The sequence below is a fragment of the Aulostomus chinensis genome, chromosome 7 (genome assembly GCF_037954235.1).
Source record: "Aulostomus chinensis isolate RoL2024-O1b breed Wild chromosome 7, RoL_Achi_v1.0, whole genome shotgun sequence".
Classification (NCBI taxonomy): Eukaryota; Metazoa; Chordata; class Actinopteri; order Syngnathiformes; family Aulostomidae; genus Aulostomus; species Aulostomus chinensis.
The window spans coordinates 22638448-22653278 of NC_141326.1; the positions used below are offsets into that span (position 1 = coordinate 22638448).

At 41.8% G+C, this 14831-nt stretch overlaps 2 protein-coding genes across 5 annotated transcripts; one reads left to right on the forward strand and one right to left on the reverse strand.

Moving 5' to 3' along the window:
• Positions 1-578: 578 nt before the first annotated feature.
• Positions 579-11513, forward strand: LOC147259099 (solute carrier organic anion transporter family member 1C1-like). 3 transcript variants are annotated; one of them, XM_086209330.1, is made up of 15 exons: positions 579-755; positions 2737-2865; positions 4008-4149; positions 4644-4776; positions 4911-5032; positions 5214-5360; positions 5557-5655; positions 6214-6462; positions 6552-6716; positions 7211-7406; positions 7578-7743; positions 8174-8358; positions 8590-8654; positions 8862-8979; positions 9713-11513. In XM_086209330.1, the coding sequence occupies exons 2-15, from the start codon at positions 2782-2784 to the stop codon at positions 9882-9884; spliced, it is 2043 nt and encodes a 680-aa protein (XP_086065456.1). In that variant the 5' UTR covers positions 579-755; positions 2737-2781; the 3' UTR covers positions 9885-11513. The 3 variants fall into 3 exon arrangements, with proteins under 3 accessions (XP_086065456.1, XP_086065457.1, XP_086065458.1); XM_086209331.1 differs by having other exon boundaries at positions 6552-6683; XM_086209332.1 differs by having other exon boundaries at positions 9376-9861.
• LOC147259100 (B-cell receptor-associated protein 29-like) lies at positions 9084-14340 on the reverse strand. 2 transcript variants are annotated; one of them, XM_086209334.1, is made up of 8 exons: positions 14095-14340; positions 12787-12891; positions 12470-12570; positions 12217-12364; positions 11938-12073; positions 11178-11274; positions 10892-10992; positions 9084-10770 (listed from the first exon to the last, which is right to left on the reverse strand). In XM_086209334.1, exons 2-8 carry the CDS (start codon positions 12876-12878, stop codon positions 10735-10737), a joined length of 711 nt encoding a protein of 236 aa, XP_086065460.1. In that variant the 5' UTR covers positions 12879-12891; positions 14095-14340; the 3' UTR covers positions 9084-10734. The 2 variants fall into 2 exon arrangements, with proteins under 2 accessions (XP_086065460.1, XP_086065459.1); XM_086209333.1 differs by having other exon boundaries at positions 14091-14340.
• Positions 14341-14831: the final 491 nt, after the last annotated feature.

The window sequence follows — 14831 nt, forward strand, 5'->3', positions numbered from 1 at the left end:
GAAAAAAGAAAAAAAATACATAATAGTTATGTAATAGTTGGTAGCGATTTGGAATCCCAGATCAGTTTAGATGAAATGGATGAAAAAATTACTATATATTGAAAAAAGTATATATATACATATATATATATATATATATATATATATATGTATATATATGTATGTATATATATATATATATATATATATATATATATATGTGTGTGTGTGTGTGTGTGTGTGTGTATATATATATACACATATATATATACACACACACATATAAATATATAGATATAGATATAGATATGCAAAGTATCTGACGTATTAAAAGGCAATAACAAGAGGAGCATCTTATATTTCCAGGCTAGTATCTGGTATTGAGTTTGACAAACCAGGTCACATGATATGGAAGCTGTTCAGATTTAAAGATGAATTTTACATTGAAATGTTGTTATTCCGAATCCATAAATTTGTACAAAAACAAACAAACAAACAAAAATCGACCTAGTCTGTAAGATTACCACGTGATCTCACCGAGTAACTGGCCGATATTCTCTCGCAGTAGAGCCCTATAGTTCTCGCTGCTGTCTGGGACTCATCACGTGTGCCTGTCTGGGAACACTGTGCATCGTTTCTACCGACACACACACTTCCTCCTGCACCACCGAGCTGCATGGACACGGTCAGTGTGTGGAGTCATGCTATGTGATAAACCACAAGAATCAACCACAGATGTCGATGAAGGACACGCACTGAAAGCGTCAACGAGTTGGGTAAGTCATGAAGATCATTACTCCTGTTATCAGTATGAGTCTTGATATTTTCATGCTTGCAGCAACGATGGAGAGTAGTTTACAGTGGTTCATTAATCGAAAAAGCGAAATAGACAAAGTCAGTGAAGCATCAAGTCTGCGTCAACAGCGCACAAAGCTGCTTGTTGAGAGTTTGTCCATTTCTCAGCACTGATTGATTGATTGATTGATTGATTGATTGATTGATTCAACTGACTGGACGTGGTTTCACAAATAACTTTGGTTGACTGGATATCTTTAAACTTATCGCAAGTCTCTTATCTTGTGTTTGTGTATTAAACATTACATTGTTTGAAATTAATCGAAGTTGAGTCTTAAAAAAATGTATGAATGCAGCATTGAGATTTTATAGGTACAACCCCTGTCAAGAATCCTGGTCGAAAATCGTCAAACCACTGTCTTCAAATGACAAAAACTTTAACTAAATATGAATATAATTCTGAAATCCCACTTTAACACTCAGGTGATTCAGATATTAATGATGTCACCTAATTTGTAAAAGTCAGCATTTCACTTTAAATCCTCTCATAAATTGTGTTTTTAGTCAAAGAGGTTTGTGAGAGAGAAACTTCTCCAACGTCAAGCTGATCTGCACCTGTCACCCGCCATGCAGATGTCATTGTTGTCATCGTCATCATCATCATCATCATCGTCGTCTACCACTTTATACAGTAAGGTTGGTCTGGGTCGCGGGGGCAGCAGCCTCAGCAAGGAAGCCCAGACTGTCCTCCCCCCAGCCACTTCCACCAGCTCTTCCAGGGGAATCCCGAGATGTTCCCTGGCCAGCCGAGTGATTATTAACCCTCCAGCGTGTCCTGGGTCGGCCCTGAGGCCTCTTCCCAGTTGGACATTCCTAAAAAAAACAACTCCCGAGGGAGTCTAATAGATGCACCCTACCCGGGTTCAGGTCGGGCCTGCCGTTCCTCCCAATCATGCCCCTCAGGTCACACTATCGTTGCCCACGTGAGCGTTGAAGTCCCACAGTAGGACAATGGAGTCCAGAGTCAGGGCACCATCCAGCACCCTTCCCAGGGACTCCAAAAAGGGTTGGTATTCTGAACTGCTGTTTGGCGCATAAGCGCAGACAACAGTCAGGACCCATTCCCCAACCCAAAGGCGCAGGGAAGCAACCCTTTCGTCCACCCCAAGATACAGGCACAGAGTCTGGGGGCTGTCAGAAACCCCACCCTGGCCCTCAACCTCTCACGTGGAGCAACTCCAGCGAAGGAGAGAGTCCGACCACTCTCAAGGACTTCAATTCTGGACCCAGAGCTATGTGTCGAGGTGAGGCCGACTATATCTATCTGGTAACGCTCAACCTATTCCACCAGCTCCGGCTCCCTCTCCGCCAGAGAGGTCACATTCCATGTCCCAAAAGCCAGCTTCCGTGTCTGGGTATCAGACAGCCAAGGCCCCCATGTTGGTCTGTTGCTCAAACCACACTCCACGGGTCCCTTCATGTTCCTCTTGTGGGTGGTGGGCCCATGGGGGGACGATTCCATGTAACCTTTTTGGCCTGGGCCCAGCCGGACCCCATGGACCAATTACCAGGCGCTTGCCAATGGACCCCTACCCCAGGCCTGGCTCCAGGGCGGGGCCCCGGTACCACTCTGGGCTGGGTACACACACCCTAGTTCTTGTGTCCATGAAAGGTCTTTTGAACGGTTCTTTGTCTGGGCCTTCACCCAGGACCAGTCTGCCTTGGGTGACCCCACCAGGGGCAAAATGCCCCTGACAGCATAGCTCCTAGGGTCATTAGGGCACTCAAACTCCTCCACCACGTTAAGGTGACGGTTCCAGGAGGAGGACGCAGATGTTGTGATGGATATTCTGTTTATTTTTGTATGATATAATGTGTGTATGTTAGTAGTCTGTTGTATGGTCATTTAATATTAACCATTACACTAAAACAATAAAATATATGTTTTTTTTTCCCCACAAGTGTGAGTTAAAGCAACTGCAGCAAGTACAGTAGAAGTAGAAGAAGATGGTCCACGCTGCCAGAGAGAGCTGCACCCTGGACAGCTGTCCCCCCTCAGCGCTAAAGAAATCCTGTCCTGCCACCCTCAAGGTGACTTAGCTTCCTTCTGCTCCAGTTTTTTGCTAAATCTGGTCAAATCCAAGTGGACTCAGAGGCGTCTTGATCTGGTTATCTCAAGAAAAGACAGAACTTTATATTTATTTGATAATAGCAAAGTTTTACTATGCAGATATTTCAGTGTGAGAAGAGTCTGAGAGGGTGAAAACATTCATCTCCCCACCTTATTGAAACAGCTTCATATGACTCACGAGAACACAAGACACAAGAGTGTTGCAGTTTGTTAGCACTTAGAAAGACTTAGAGACCCTTCATCCATGTTTTGGTGAATGCACTCTTTGTGTGTGTGTGTGTGTGTGTGTGTTTCATGTCAGCGGGGGAAAATGCAAAAGCCTTCTCTTGAGGCGTTTCTGCATTGATTTTATTCAGGCAAGTCATTTAAGAAGCAAATTTGGTATGGCTGATTAGCAGAGTGAAACCCCCTCAGGCATGTGTATGTCAGTTTAAATTCATGACTGTTTGAACACACACGTCCAGCTTAAACTGGACATAACACTTGTTACTTTTGGGGTTATTTAATGACCTTGCGAAGTGTTGAAGCCCCTTGTGGTCTTTGCACTCAGTTGTTAAATTGCTGTGAGACATTTTGTGCTTCAGTAAAAGAGGTTAAAGGCTCTGAACCCCTTTGCTGGATTATGGACTTTGATTAAAAAGCTGCTTAGTGAAATACTTGCAACTGCTAGCAACATTAATGAAGAATTCCAGTTAAGCTGCCTTTTGGTTCACGTGTGTTTTCTTCTGAGTTGTAATCCCACAATGGCCGTCTCAGCATGGATCCTTTGACACAACCTCCGTTCACCCAGAGAGAAGTGTTTATGTCTGCCTGTGGCACACATGTTGATCATAAAAGCAACACTATATTGGTTGTGATTAGATTACTTCAAAACGTGTTTCCCTTTGCTGTGACACAATAACAAATTTAGTAAAACTAAACCATGTATCGCAGCCTTTGCATGTTCTTGTCCACTTGCTGCTGTTTTTTTCTTGCTTTGCTCATTCATCACCTTACCTTGGAAAAAAAGAGGCATCAACAAATAAAAATGCTAATGTGAATAATCTAAGCTCATGTAAATACCAATAATATTCAAACAGACATTTCTGTGTTTTCTCTGCAGATGTTCCTGGCAGCTCTGTCCTTCGCCTACTTCTCAAAGTCTTTATCTGGCAGCTACATGAAGAGCACAATTACCCAACTAGAAAGGCGGTTTGACATCCCCAGTTATCTGATCGGCATCATAGATGGGAGCTTTGAGATAGGTGAGTTTTTCACATTCATATACATTTTTGCTGCATTTCAATACAAGAAAAGACAGAAAATAAATGCCCGGTTAACTGTAAATGTGCCAATATTCCTGTGAAGCAGCAGTAATTTTGGAATAGAGGGTTTATTTTTATTTGCATAATTGCACAACAGACTTGGGGTTACTCAATGAAGTGTAATATTACTTTTGTACAAAAACAGACTTTTCAAAGTTCCTTGGAGTCAGACCTGTGTGTGTGTGTGTGTGTGTGTGTGTGTGTGTGTGTGTGTGTGTGTGTGTGTGTGTGTGTGTGTGACAGAGAGAGATATTGCACAAAAACCTGCATGCAGAAAAATAGATATTGGGTGTGCACATTAACAAATGTTTTACTTTGAATAATAACAGCCATATTAATCTAAAAACATTTTAAATGTATATTGATTTTTGAAAAATAAGAAAATTAAAAGTAAATCATCTCCATCTGTTGTTCTGTGTATCTCAACCCTGCAGGGAATTTGTTGGTGATTGCCTTTGTGAGTTATTTTGGTGCGAGGCTTCACCGACCCAAGATCATAGCAGTTGGATGTGTCTTAATGTCTCTTGGGACCCTCTTGATCGCCATGCCTCATTTCATCTTTGGCCGGTAATGAAAATGTCCTTTTCTTGAGTGTATTTTTGTCATTTGAATCCCTGACGATTCACATTGTGAGTATCTAACAGTACCTGATACTTTCTCCCTTCCCTTGTTTAAGAGTCACATTGGTATTTTGTACGCAGCTACAAGATCCAAACATCAGTCCGATCTTCTGTGAACTCAACTGGTAACGTCTCTCCCTGTCCAGCAAGTTCACCTGAATCCAGTGGGCCTGGTGACAGACCCACTATACTGCCCTCTAGAGGTGAGACCGGGAACTAGTTGAATCCTCACTGTCAAGAAAACATTTGAATCTGAGGTGACTGTGAGTGCCTGACATGATTATTAAGAAAATAGTATTTGTTTTTTTAAAGTATTTGGAACAATTTTGTTTTTTGTAATCACTTGAAATTTAGCTCGATTTGTTGTTTTCTGGTTATCTGTAGACTGCGAGCGAGAGTCCAGTGCGTCCATGTGGTTCTACGTGCTTTTGGGAAATGTTCTGCGTGGCATCGGCGAGACTCCGGTTCAGCCATTAGGAATCTCCTACATTGATGATTATTCCCAGTCAGACAATGCTGCCTTCTACATTGGTAACTCCCTCATTGACTCACTCTCTACTGATGTCCATTTACTTTGATACGTGTTCAGTCTTTACAAAAGGCAGATTACATTGACTTTACTGTTACAGAAGCACACAGCAAATTATTAAATTTCTTCAGAACTGAGCTTCTAAGTGGATGTTGAATGTTCCCAAGTAAATAAATCTTTATTTGTTGTTTATTACAGGTTGTGTCCAAACCGTGTCAGTTATCGGTCCTGTCTTTGGGTACCTGCTGGGGTCGCTGTGTGCTAAGGTCTATGTTGACATCGGTTACGTGGAAACTGGTGAGTTAGGTCAGGAAACTTGTCGACTGATGTTGAACATGTCAGGTTGTTAGTGGACACGGCAGTAATTTACACTTCAGGGATTCACACTCTCCTCTTAAGTTATATTTTTGAAACGCTATGTTTTTTCGGGCCCCTGGGGGCATTGCACAATAAATGCAATATAGGAAGTAACACTCTGTCCATGTTCAGGAAGGTGGAGCTAAAGGTGGATTAAGACCAGAATAGAACAATAAACAAAATAAAACAAGTGGTCAGCTGATAGGGTCTTGGTGGTCAAAGGTCACATGTTTTTGGCGCTACTCCAGAATAAACCTATTAAAAGAAAGATTTCATCCAAATATCTAACAGCATGAAATCACGCAGTGATGACAGTTGATAGTGTAATGTCAACATGATTTCCAGCTGAAATGCCTTCTGGTTAATCCACCAAAAAAAAGGAACTATATTATTGGAAGTAAACTGCAACTCTACTGTTTGCTGTTCCTTTGATGAATGCTCACACCTTTTTGGAAGGATTATTACAATAATCTAACTCTGGTCGTTATGTTGTCACAGATTCAGTGACTATTACTCCCAGGGATGCCCGCTGGGTGGGGGCATGGTGGCTGGGCTATCTCATCGCTGGTACCATCTCACTGGCGTCTGCTGTTCCATTCTGGTTCCTGCCCAAATCACTGCCGGTGCCGGTGGATAAACACGATAGCAGCTGCACTCCAGAGCAGACCAGGTTCATCATGGATTCCCCAACCATGGCGCATAAACTCAGACCTGAGGAGCCTGTACATTTACACCAGATGGCCAAAGGTGTGGTTACACCCAAGTTGGAATGCTGATGAAAAAAGAGTGAGAGCGAAGCCTCCTTTCTGTTCATCGTTCATATTCTTTCCATACAGAGTTTGTTCCTGCGTTGAAAAGTCTCCTAGGAAACCCTGTATACATCATTTACCTCTGTGTAACCATCATCCAGTTCAACTCTCTCATTGGCATGGTCACCTACAAGCCCAAGTACATCGAGCAGCACTACGGTCAGTCAGCAGCCAAAGCCAATTTCCTCATGGGTGAGCAGAGTGTTTTTATCTTTCCTAAAATTAACCCTATTTTTTGTCTGATCAATTCATCTTTAGAGGAGTTGCAAGCTTGCGTTTCTTCACTGAAAACTAAGTGTTGAAGGGTTAAAAGGGGTGTGAGTTGGATGGTCAGCTTTACTGCACTTGATGGATATTCTGAAATGACAGACGTTGACTTGGAATGAAAGGATCCTTTAATTAAGTCTTGTTTTGTCTTCCTTTCCCTTTTGCTTCAATTTTAATTTTACAAATCCTCATTTGGTGCATTTGCTCCTTGCCCCTCCCAACCGTCACAAGTCACCTTCGTCTTTAATGATACGACTTCCGTGAAATGTCAAATGACCCAAACTATGTTGATGGGAATGAGTGTTCTGACCTTTAGCTCTTCTGGGGAAATGTTGTGCTGTGTGGTGTTGCACTTGTTCAAGTCATTTCCTGATCCTCCATCTCCTATAAGGATCTGTTTTACTCTGCGGTTTGGTCAGGAATGATCAACATCCCGGCTGTGGCCCTCGGGATGTTCTCTGGAGGAGTTGTCATGAAGAAGCACAAACTAGGTGTCATGGCAGCAGCTAAGTTGGCCTTTGGGGCCTCCCTGCTGGGCTACTTCCTGTCCCTCTTTTTCTTTGCCATGGGCTGTGAGAACTCCAAGGTGGCTGGAATCACAGTTTCTTACACAGGGTATGTGGCGTAGCCGAAAATGTATTGTTCGAACTAAGGAGTTGGGTTTGAATTAATGAGCACATTTTCTTGTTATATTCCATACACAGAAAAGGTCAAGGCTATCTATTCAATGTGTTTTCCATTTTTTGGGCAGTATATACATTTTCTTCCTGTTTCCTTCCCCTGCAGACTGGACGTCTTATCTTATCACGAGTTATCTCTCTTCAATGACTGCAATTCTGATTGCTTGTGCTCAAGTGGGGAGTGGGATCCTGTATGTGGAAGGAACGGGATCACATACTTGTCTCCATGCTTGGCTGGGTGCAGTTCCTCCATCGGCTCCGGCAGAAACACGGTTAGAGACACGCAGAAAACTGTGGAGAAACATAGATTGTCTAATTCCGTATTTCGCCACAGAGTTGTCTGTTTTGCTGAACATATTCACTTGGTTCCATTTGCTGATCCCCTCTTAGTCTTAAATAACATTTGTATTTTCAGGATGTTAAACACTCGTGATTCAAATTGTGATTTCATCAGTTAAATCACTGATATTTTTATCTGCAACACTGTACACACAGAAATGGATATTGTCTTGAAATTATTTGCAAAATCCCATCGACTGTATGTTTGAGCACACCATGTTTTGAATAAGACTGGTATCACCTCTGAGTTGTTGCTTTAAACTCTGAACTTGCAGACGCAAGATTTATCTCTAAGTGTTTTCGGATGTGCTTCCCCTCATCTGCCATTGAATAACTAACTCTTTTGTGTTCGCTCTTCATCAGGTGTTTGGCAATTGTAGGTGTGTAGCACTCACCGATGCCAGATCAGGCAACCTGACAGCCACGCTGGGCCACTGTCCACGCAGAGACAGCTGTGACAAAATCTTCCCATATTTCTTGGCTCTGTCTGTCCTCAGTTCCTTCATCATCTCCCTCGGGGGAACACCTGGCTTTGTGCTGCTTGTCAGGTCTGTCAACACCCCCCGAAACACACTGGAATCATTAATTTCACATGCACATGATTTATGAGCAAAGACATTTTATAAATAACTCTAAATGTCAGAGAGTTAAGATGTTTATCAAAGCCAGTTTTCTCTTTTGTACCTTGAAGCTTATACATATATTACCCATGTGCAGGTTTATTATATATTCCAGTATAAATGTTTGTCTGCTTTAACGCATCAGTGTTGTTTCTACAGATGCATCAGGCCGGAGCTGAAATCCCTCGCTCTTGGAATCCATACACTGGCCACTCGCACTCTGGGTGAGAAACATCTTTTATGCAACAGTCACTGAAGTTATTGTATGTTGGAGTGAGCAGAATTAGTTTAGCCATGTGTGCTGTACTGTATGTGGTTCTGTAAACAAAATGTAAATATACTTAAGAATACTATTCTTTCTCATTTTAAAGGAGTTTTTCATGTGTTGGAAAACCTGTATTTACTGTTAACTGTCTAACATTTTTCAACAGCGGGGATACCCGCCCCGATATACTTCGGAGCCTTAATAGACAAAACCTGCCTTAAATGGGGATATAAACTGTGTGGAGGAAGAGGAGCATGCAGAATATATAACACCTCAGCTTACAGGTAATAGGAGCTTTTTCAAAACTTCACTTTATTTGACATAATAGCATACAGAACTTCAGAATACACATTTACAAATTTGATAACACATTTAAGACTTAGTCTGCTAATTCACATGACCGAAAACACTGAAACTGCACTAAAATGATCCTGTGAGGCTCCATGAAACAGATATGATGTTGGAAAATGTATGTTGCTGTGCTCGCCATCACTGAGGCAGAGTAAGTTTGGTGCAAGGGTGGTGGTGCTGGCCCTCAGGGATGGGGTGAGGGTTGTGATCGCCATTTTAGTTGCAGCCTAATTCCAAGAATTTACATTTAGAAAGCCACGAATCTACCAGGGACTTGGAGGCTGAAGCCGTATTTGCAGAAAATAATATGTTTTTTCCATTGCATCCAGTGACAGTTGGTATTTCTGACTCCTGGAAGACCCGTCCACCTGATATCGTGCATGTTCACGTTGCAGCACAGTGTGGTCACCAGCTGTGACATACCCGATGATGTCATTGACTTTTTCATCTGATTGGATTCTTTGAACTCAACTGAAAGCGTGCAGGAATTCATTTTTCTTCTTTATTCTGATGTCTGTCAGTAATGAGAGAGCCAAGTATGGAATTAGTAGTAGAGTCATGCAAAATTATGTAAAAATGTGTGTGTGGACTTGTAGCTTGATTCAGCCGCGAAATAATTTGGAGCAGTTTATTGTGCAACAATATCCCTTTTTCTTGTTTTTGTAGGATCTTGTACTTGGGCCTATCACTGGGCCTGAGGGCTATCTCTTTCTTTCTCTGTATTTTGGGCTTCGCTGTACTCAAAAGACACATCAAGAGGGAGGAGGAAAGTACCCTGAGCAACAGGGCTGCAGAGCTGGAGTCACTGAGAAAAGACGAGAGCTGCTCCATACACTAAACAGTTTTATAGTGGCCTTGGACTACTATCCTGGCAGAGAGACTCGCCTCTCCACTGCCCTCCAGAGTGCTTCACATGTAGGGAGGAACTTGCACAGTGGACGCTGTTCAAACATGCAGCATATGTGTTCGTACAGCTGATGTATAATAATTGAAATAAGGGCATTTTTTATTAAAAGCAATGCTGTTTCTAGAATCAAATACAGGTTTTTTTTTTTACAAATAGAAAAAAATGATTGCCTCATTTTTTATATTTTACATGTTTAAAAATGATCGGATCAATTGGTATTAAAACTGTAGATTTTAATAAGATGGTGTAAATAGTATTATCAGTCTTTTTGAATAAGTATGCACGTCACCTGAATTCAAAATACATGCATTAGTGAGCCAAACAATACATTAGTTACCAGTTACCAGAGCAGCAATCTTTATATATGAGGAAATATGAGCCACCAGTTTGCCATTTATAGAAACAGATTTGTGATAAAATAGATGGACTTTCATACGCATCTTTGTTAATTATAAGAAATCACCATGAGCCTCCTGTGACATTGGTTAAATAAAAGTAATGTGCAATAAAAGAATACTTTTGTACGTTCATGTTACAGAGTTAAGAGAGAAGATTTATGCTATCTAAAAGAGTCCAATCCTGTTAAACAGCTTGCAGTTTCCAATCCAATCAGTCATGACATACAGTATCTACTGGGTCCAAACACAGACGGAAAGTGAAACGTGTAACAGACATCAGATATGGCCACTGCTGGATTTCTGTGTTTTGCACACAATCCTGTTGCGATCCAGTGAAAATGAATCCAAGGAGGATGGAGAATCGATCCCCGGACATCTGACGTCTACTGAACCTTTTTGTCTTCACTGCTCTGGAGATTCTGTGGATTGAAACAAAGAATCCCAGAGGTGTTTGGGGGGTCAATGACCAGTACATTTGACTGAGTATGTGTTTGTTCACACACACGCCTCGGGTAACTGTGTCTGTGTCAGTTGCCCTACCTGGAGTTGATGATGTTCCCTCAGTAGTCTGTCGTACTCTTTTGCGAGACCTTTGGACTGCCTGGTCATGGCCTCCACCTCAGTGTGGGACTTGTGTACAGCTGCACACGCAAGCAAACAAACAACAGTGCATCCATCAATTACTTTTGTCATCATCACTGTCGTCTGGAAGTTTAGATTTGTTGGTTTTGTCTGGTGATGTCTCATAGGGAGCTTTTATGAGCCATTTTTTTTAAGACCTCTACTTTTTGAAACTACAGTGGATCTTATGTAAAGGTCAGCTCACCCTCCTCTGCCGCCTTCAGTTGACCCGCCAGCCTCTCAACCTCCAGTTTCAGCTGCTGCTCTTTTTGTAACATGGATTTTTCCTCATCCAGGAGAGCCTGCACACAATGGATTTTCTTCAGGTGTCAAGCTAACGTAGTGCAGTACCACAAACACAACTGTAAATCACAGGAACAACATTCTGTGTGATATCTGTCTCTGTCTCACTCTAGTTTTTTTTTTTTTTCATTTAATTCTCCAGTAAATTTTAAGGGAACTTGTGCATTTGGTGTATTTCTATAAAGGTGTCTGAGCAAATAAAGCGTACAAAATGACTTTGTACCTTAACAATAGTTTAGGCAACATTACACATGGCTGTATCAAGCAGTGGAGGAAGAGTCTCGGCCATCTGAAGCAGTCTACCAGTGACAAATGCGGGAGCCTTGAGGAATTACTTCCAGTTGTCAAGGTGTCTGGTCATGCCAGCAAGTATGTGCCGTGGTGTCTGGGGAGGAATACTAAGTTCGGAGTTGGGGAGAATTCGGGAGGATGTTGGCAATGGAATCAGACGGTCACACAAGTTGCAGATCCACTACATCAGAAAATGTTCACCAAAATATTTTTTTATCTCCTATTTGCACTTTCACTCGTTCTTCAAAAAAAGGAGGAGTCTATTTTGCACTGTATAAATAAAGGGACTTGATATGATAAAGGTTACAGCATTCACAGTAGGAATGAAAAGGAAAGTCATCAGCTTTGTAGGGACCACAGCTAAATCTCACTTTTTTGAGGGTCAGGTTGTCTTCCTGATGCTGCTTGGCTGCTTTGACAGCGCCGTCCACCTGAGCCTGAAGACCTGCACTGTTGTCCAGGGTGACGGCCACCTGGTTGAGCAGGGTGACAATCCGACGCATGATACTGTGGTGATAGAGGAAAATAGTTTTTATTGGGTCAGAGAAGAAAGATAAAACATCGATGGGAGATTCTAACTGTGCGATGTCCAGCACACTCCGATTAGAGTGAATGTACTGTACATTTATGTCTAACAAAATAGGACTAACAGCCACAGGAAGAGAGAGAAGCCAGAGATGTAGAGGTTCCTCTGGGCTCTGAACAGCTTCATGTGATGGTGATCGAAAAGATTCGGGCTGAGTTTGGCGTCGTGCATGGGATCAGGACCTGAGTACTTCTGTACCTCCCGGACTGCATCTGAGGGACGAGAGGGCGACAGAAACACGATGAATGTCCAGGCTGAGCGGTCAGTTCAGTCAGGGTTCTGAAATCTCTCTCTCACACTCACCACAAAATTCTTACCGAGGAAAAGAACAACAAGGACCATGATCATAGTGAAGAAGCATTTGTTCCAGTACGGTGATAACCAGTTCCATATCCGCCAACTGAAAACGAAACGCCATCTGTAAAGGGTGGAGGGGGGGTCATTTATTTGTCATTATTTCCCCAAGGATCAACAGAGAGAGATAATTCCAACAAACTGTTGGTGATTTGTGATTTTTTTTTTTAATCTACACACACACACACACACACACACACACAAATGTGAATGATGAAGCTAGCCGTGTGTTGCTGGATGAGCTGATGCGGTTAGGGGTTGACTTGATGGATCGCTCTACCTCCGCGCTGATATGAAGGGTAGACACAAAATGAGGTTGACAGCGATCTCTGCATAGAGGAAGAAGGCCACAGCCGTCCACTGGAGAGTCATCCTGTCTGATTTCCTGGAGAGATGACAGGTTAGATGGTCCGTATTACTATGCTAATAAGAAAAGAATGAATTAAAGAGGACATTCCACTGGACTGATGGAACTGGCTTTTTTTTCTTCTTTTTACCGTGACAACTGCATTTTAATATTTTTTTCAGCCCTTCTTCTAATAATAAACATTTATTAAATGGCATATGAAAGAAAACCCAGGACACAACTACATTGTGCAGACTTTAATTACCTATATTAGGAAATTAAAACTAAGAAAACATAGTTTTAAGGATAAAAAAATACAAATAGGCACTTACAGATATTTTCCCTCCTTTTCTTATTCAATCCACACATATTTCACTTGATGCTAATGAGCAGCTAATAGTACAACTGTCCAAATATGTCTGTTTACAAACTCTTAAGTGAATCATTTGGAATAATCCACCTTTAATTTTGATCATCCAGCTGAAACACTCGGATTTCAGATGAAAAACAATTACATGTCCTTCAGCTCAACAGTAAACACGGGCTAGTGAGCTTTTGGCTGAAGTAAAAGTTTTTGTGGATTCCTGAGCATACAAAGAAAAGAAGCAGCAAATTATACCAGATGTACGTGAGAGTTTTGAAACAGGCATTCGTGGAGAGTTCTGCTGTTGTCCGGTACCTTTTAGCTTCCTCTCACATCCTTCATCTCTCTTTAAGATGAAGGAGAACAAAAAAAAAAACCAACCATCTTCGTGAACTCAGGACTACTGCAGTATTTGTGAATACTTGAGAGCACAACAGTGGATATAAGACACAATACTGGATACTTCATTTTATGATTATATGTATTGCATCTTCAAATATTAATCAAGACAAAGCGCAACATACTTTTTTCATAATATAATGTATTATCATTGTGTTATACAGATTATTTCCATACATAATAGAGCATGTCATGTTCTCTTGACTGGTTTCAGGAGAAATATAGTTAAAATTGTTAATATCACTCATTTATGCATGGAGGCTTAACGTAAATAAACGACAGTAGACTGGTCGTTTGTGTCCACACTTGTGAACTGTCACTGTCCAGGCCTGCAGGCTTCCAGAGCCTGAAGCTATTTATAGGCTTTTACCTCCAGGACTCTCTGTCGTTACAGCAGTTTTATCTTGGGTTCCCGTTTCATTCAAACGTGTCAAAAAACAAACAAAAAAAACGAGCAGTATAAAGACAGACGCACCTACCAGGTGAAGTTATGCGATCAGAACAAGTCCAGGAAAGTCCCGAGCCGCGCGCACGAGCTCATGCGCGTGCACACCGACAACAGCTGTAAGTAAGTAGAGAATCCGGCTCTTATTAAAAACAAAAACAAACAAACGAACAAAAAAACTGTTGGTCCCACTTGTCACTCTCTCTCTATCTGTTCTTTAGATTCAAAGAGTCGTTGTCAAAGTCCACATTGGTCACTTTCTTGCTCTCCTTGCGGCTCTTGGGTACTTTGACCGAAGTGTGTGTGGGTGTGTGAGGGCTTGAGTGTGTTGTGCCTCTCTCATGTTTCATACCGCGGCACCAAAATAGCAGTCTGTCTGAGGAGGGTCACTCAGCCTTTTTACGTAAATTATAATGCAGTGTTTATTATTCATCACCTAACTTTTAATAGACCAGCAGCCATGTGCTCCAGATTGGCAGGGCTCGTGCACAAAAGGCAACCAAACAAAAGTCCACAAGGGGGCGATATCATCTAATAATATGATCAGTGTTTGACGAGACGAACGTTTGTACACGGCTGCAAATACCAAGAGATTTGTGTTCGATTCAGTGACCACGAAACCAAATGTGCCTTATGTGCTGGACAGATGCTTGCAATCATTTCTAGGTTTTGGCCTCAGATACCAACAGATATAAATATTGTTCAATGAAATACAATGCAAGCTAATTGGAAAAGCTTCATCTTTACAGCACAACATAACCTTGTGTCTGT

Excerpts from the sequence above, each read along its gene's own strand:
- LOC147259099 (XM_086209330.1), top strand. The coding sequence starts at position 2,782 with ATGGTCCACGCTGCCAGAGAGAGCTGCACCCTGGACAGCTGTCCCCCC. Across the intron at positions 5,361-5,556 it reads CAATGCTGCCTTCTACATTG|GTTGTGTCCAAACCGTGTCA; the intron begins GTAACTCCCTCA and ends TGTTTATTACAG. Across the intron at positions 5,656-6,213 it reads CATCGGTTACGTGGAAACTG|ATTCAGTGACTATTACTCCC; the intron begins GTGAGTTAGGTC and ends ATGTTGTCACAG.
- LOC147259100 (XM_086209334.1), bottom strand. The coding sequence starts at position 12,878 with ATGACTCTCCAGTGGACGGCTGTGGCCTTCTTCCTCTATGCAGAGATC. Across the intron at positions 12,571-12,786 it reads CCCTTCATATCAGCGCGGAG|ATGGCGTTTCGTTTTCAGTT; the intron begins GTAGAGCGATCC and ends CACCCTTTACAG. Across the intron at positions 12,365-12,469 it reads CCTTGTTGTTCTTTTCCTCG|ATGCAGTCCGGGAGGTACAG; the intron begins GTAAGAATTTTG and ends CTCGTCCCTCAG.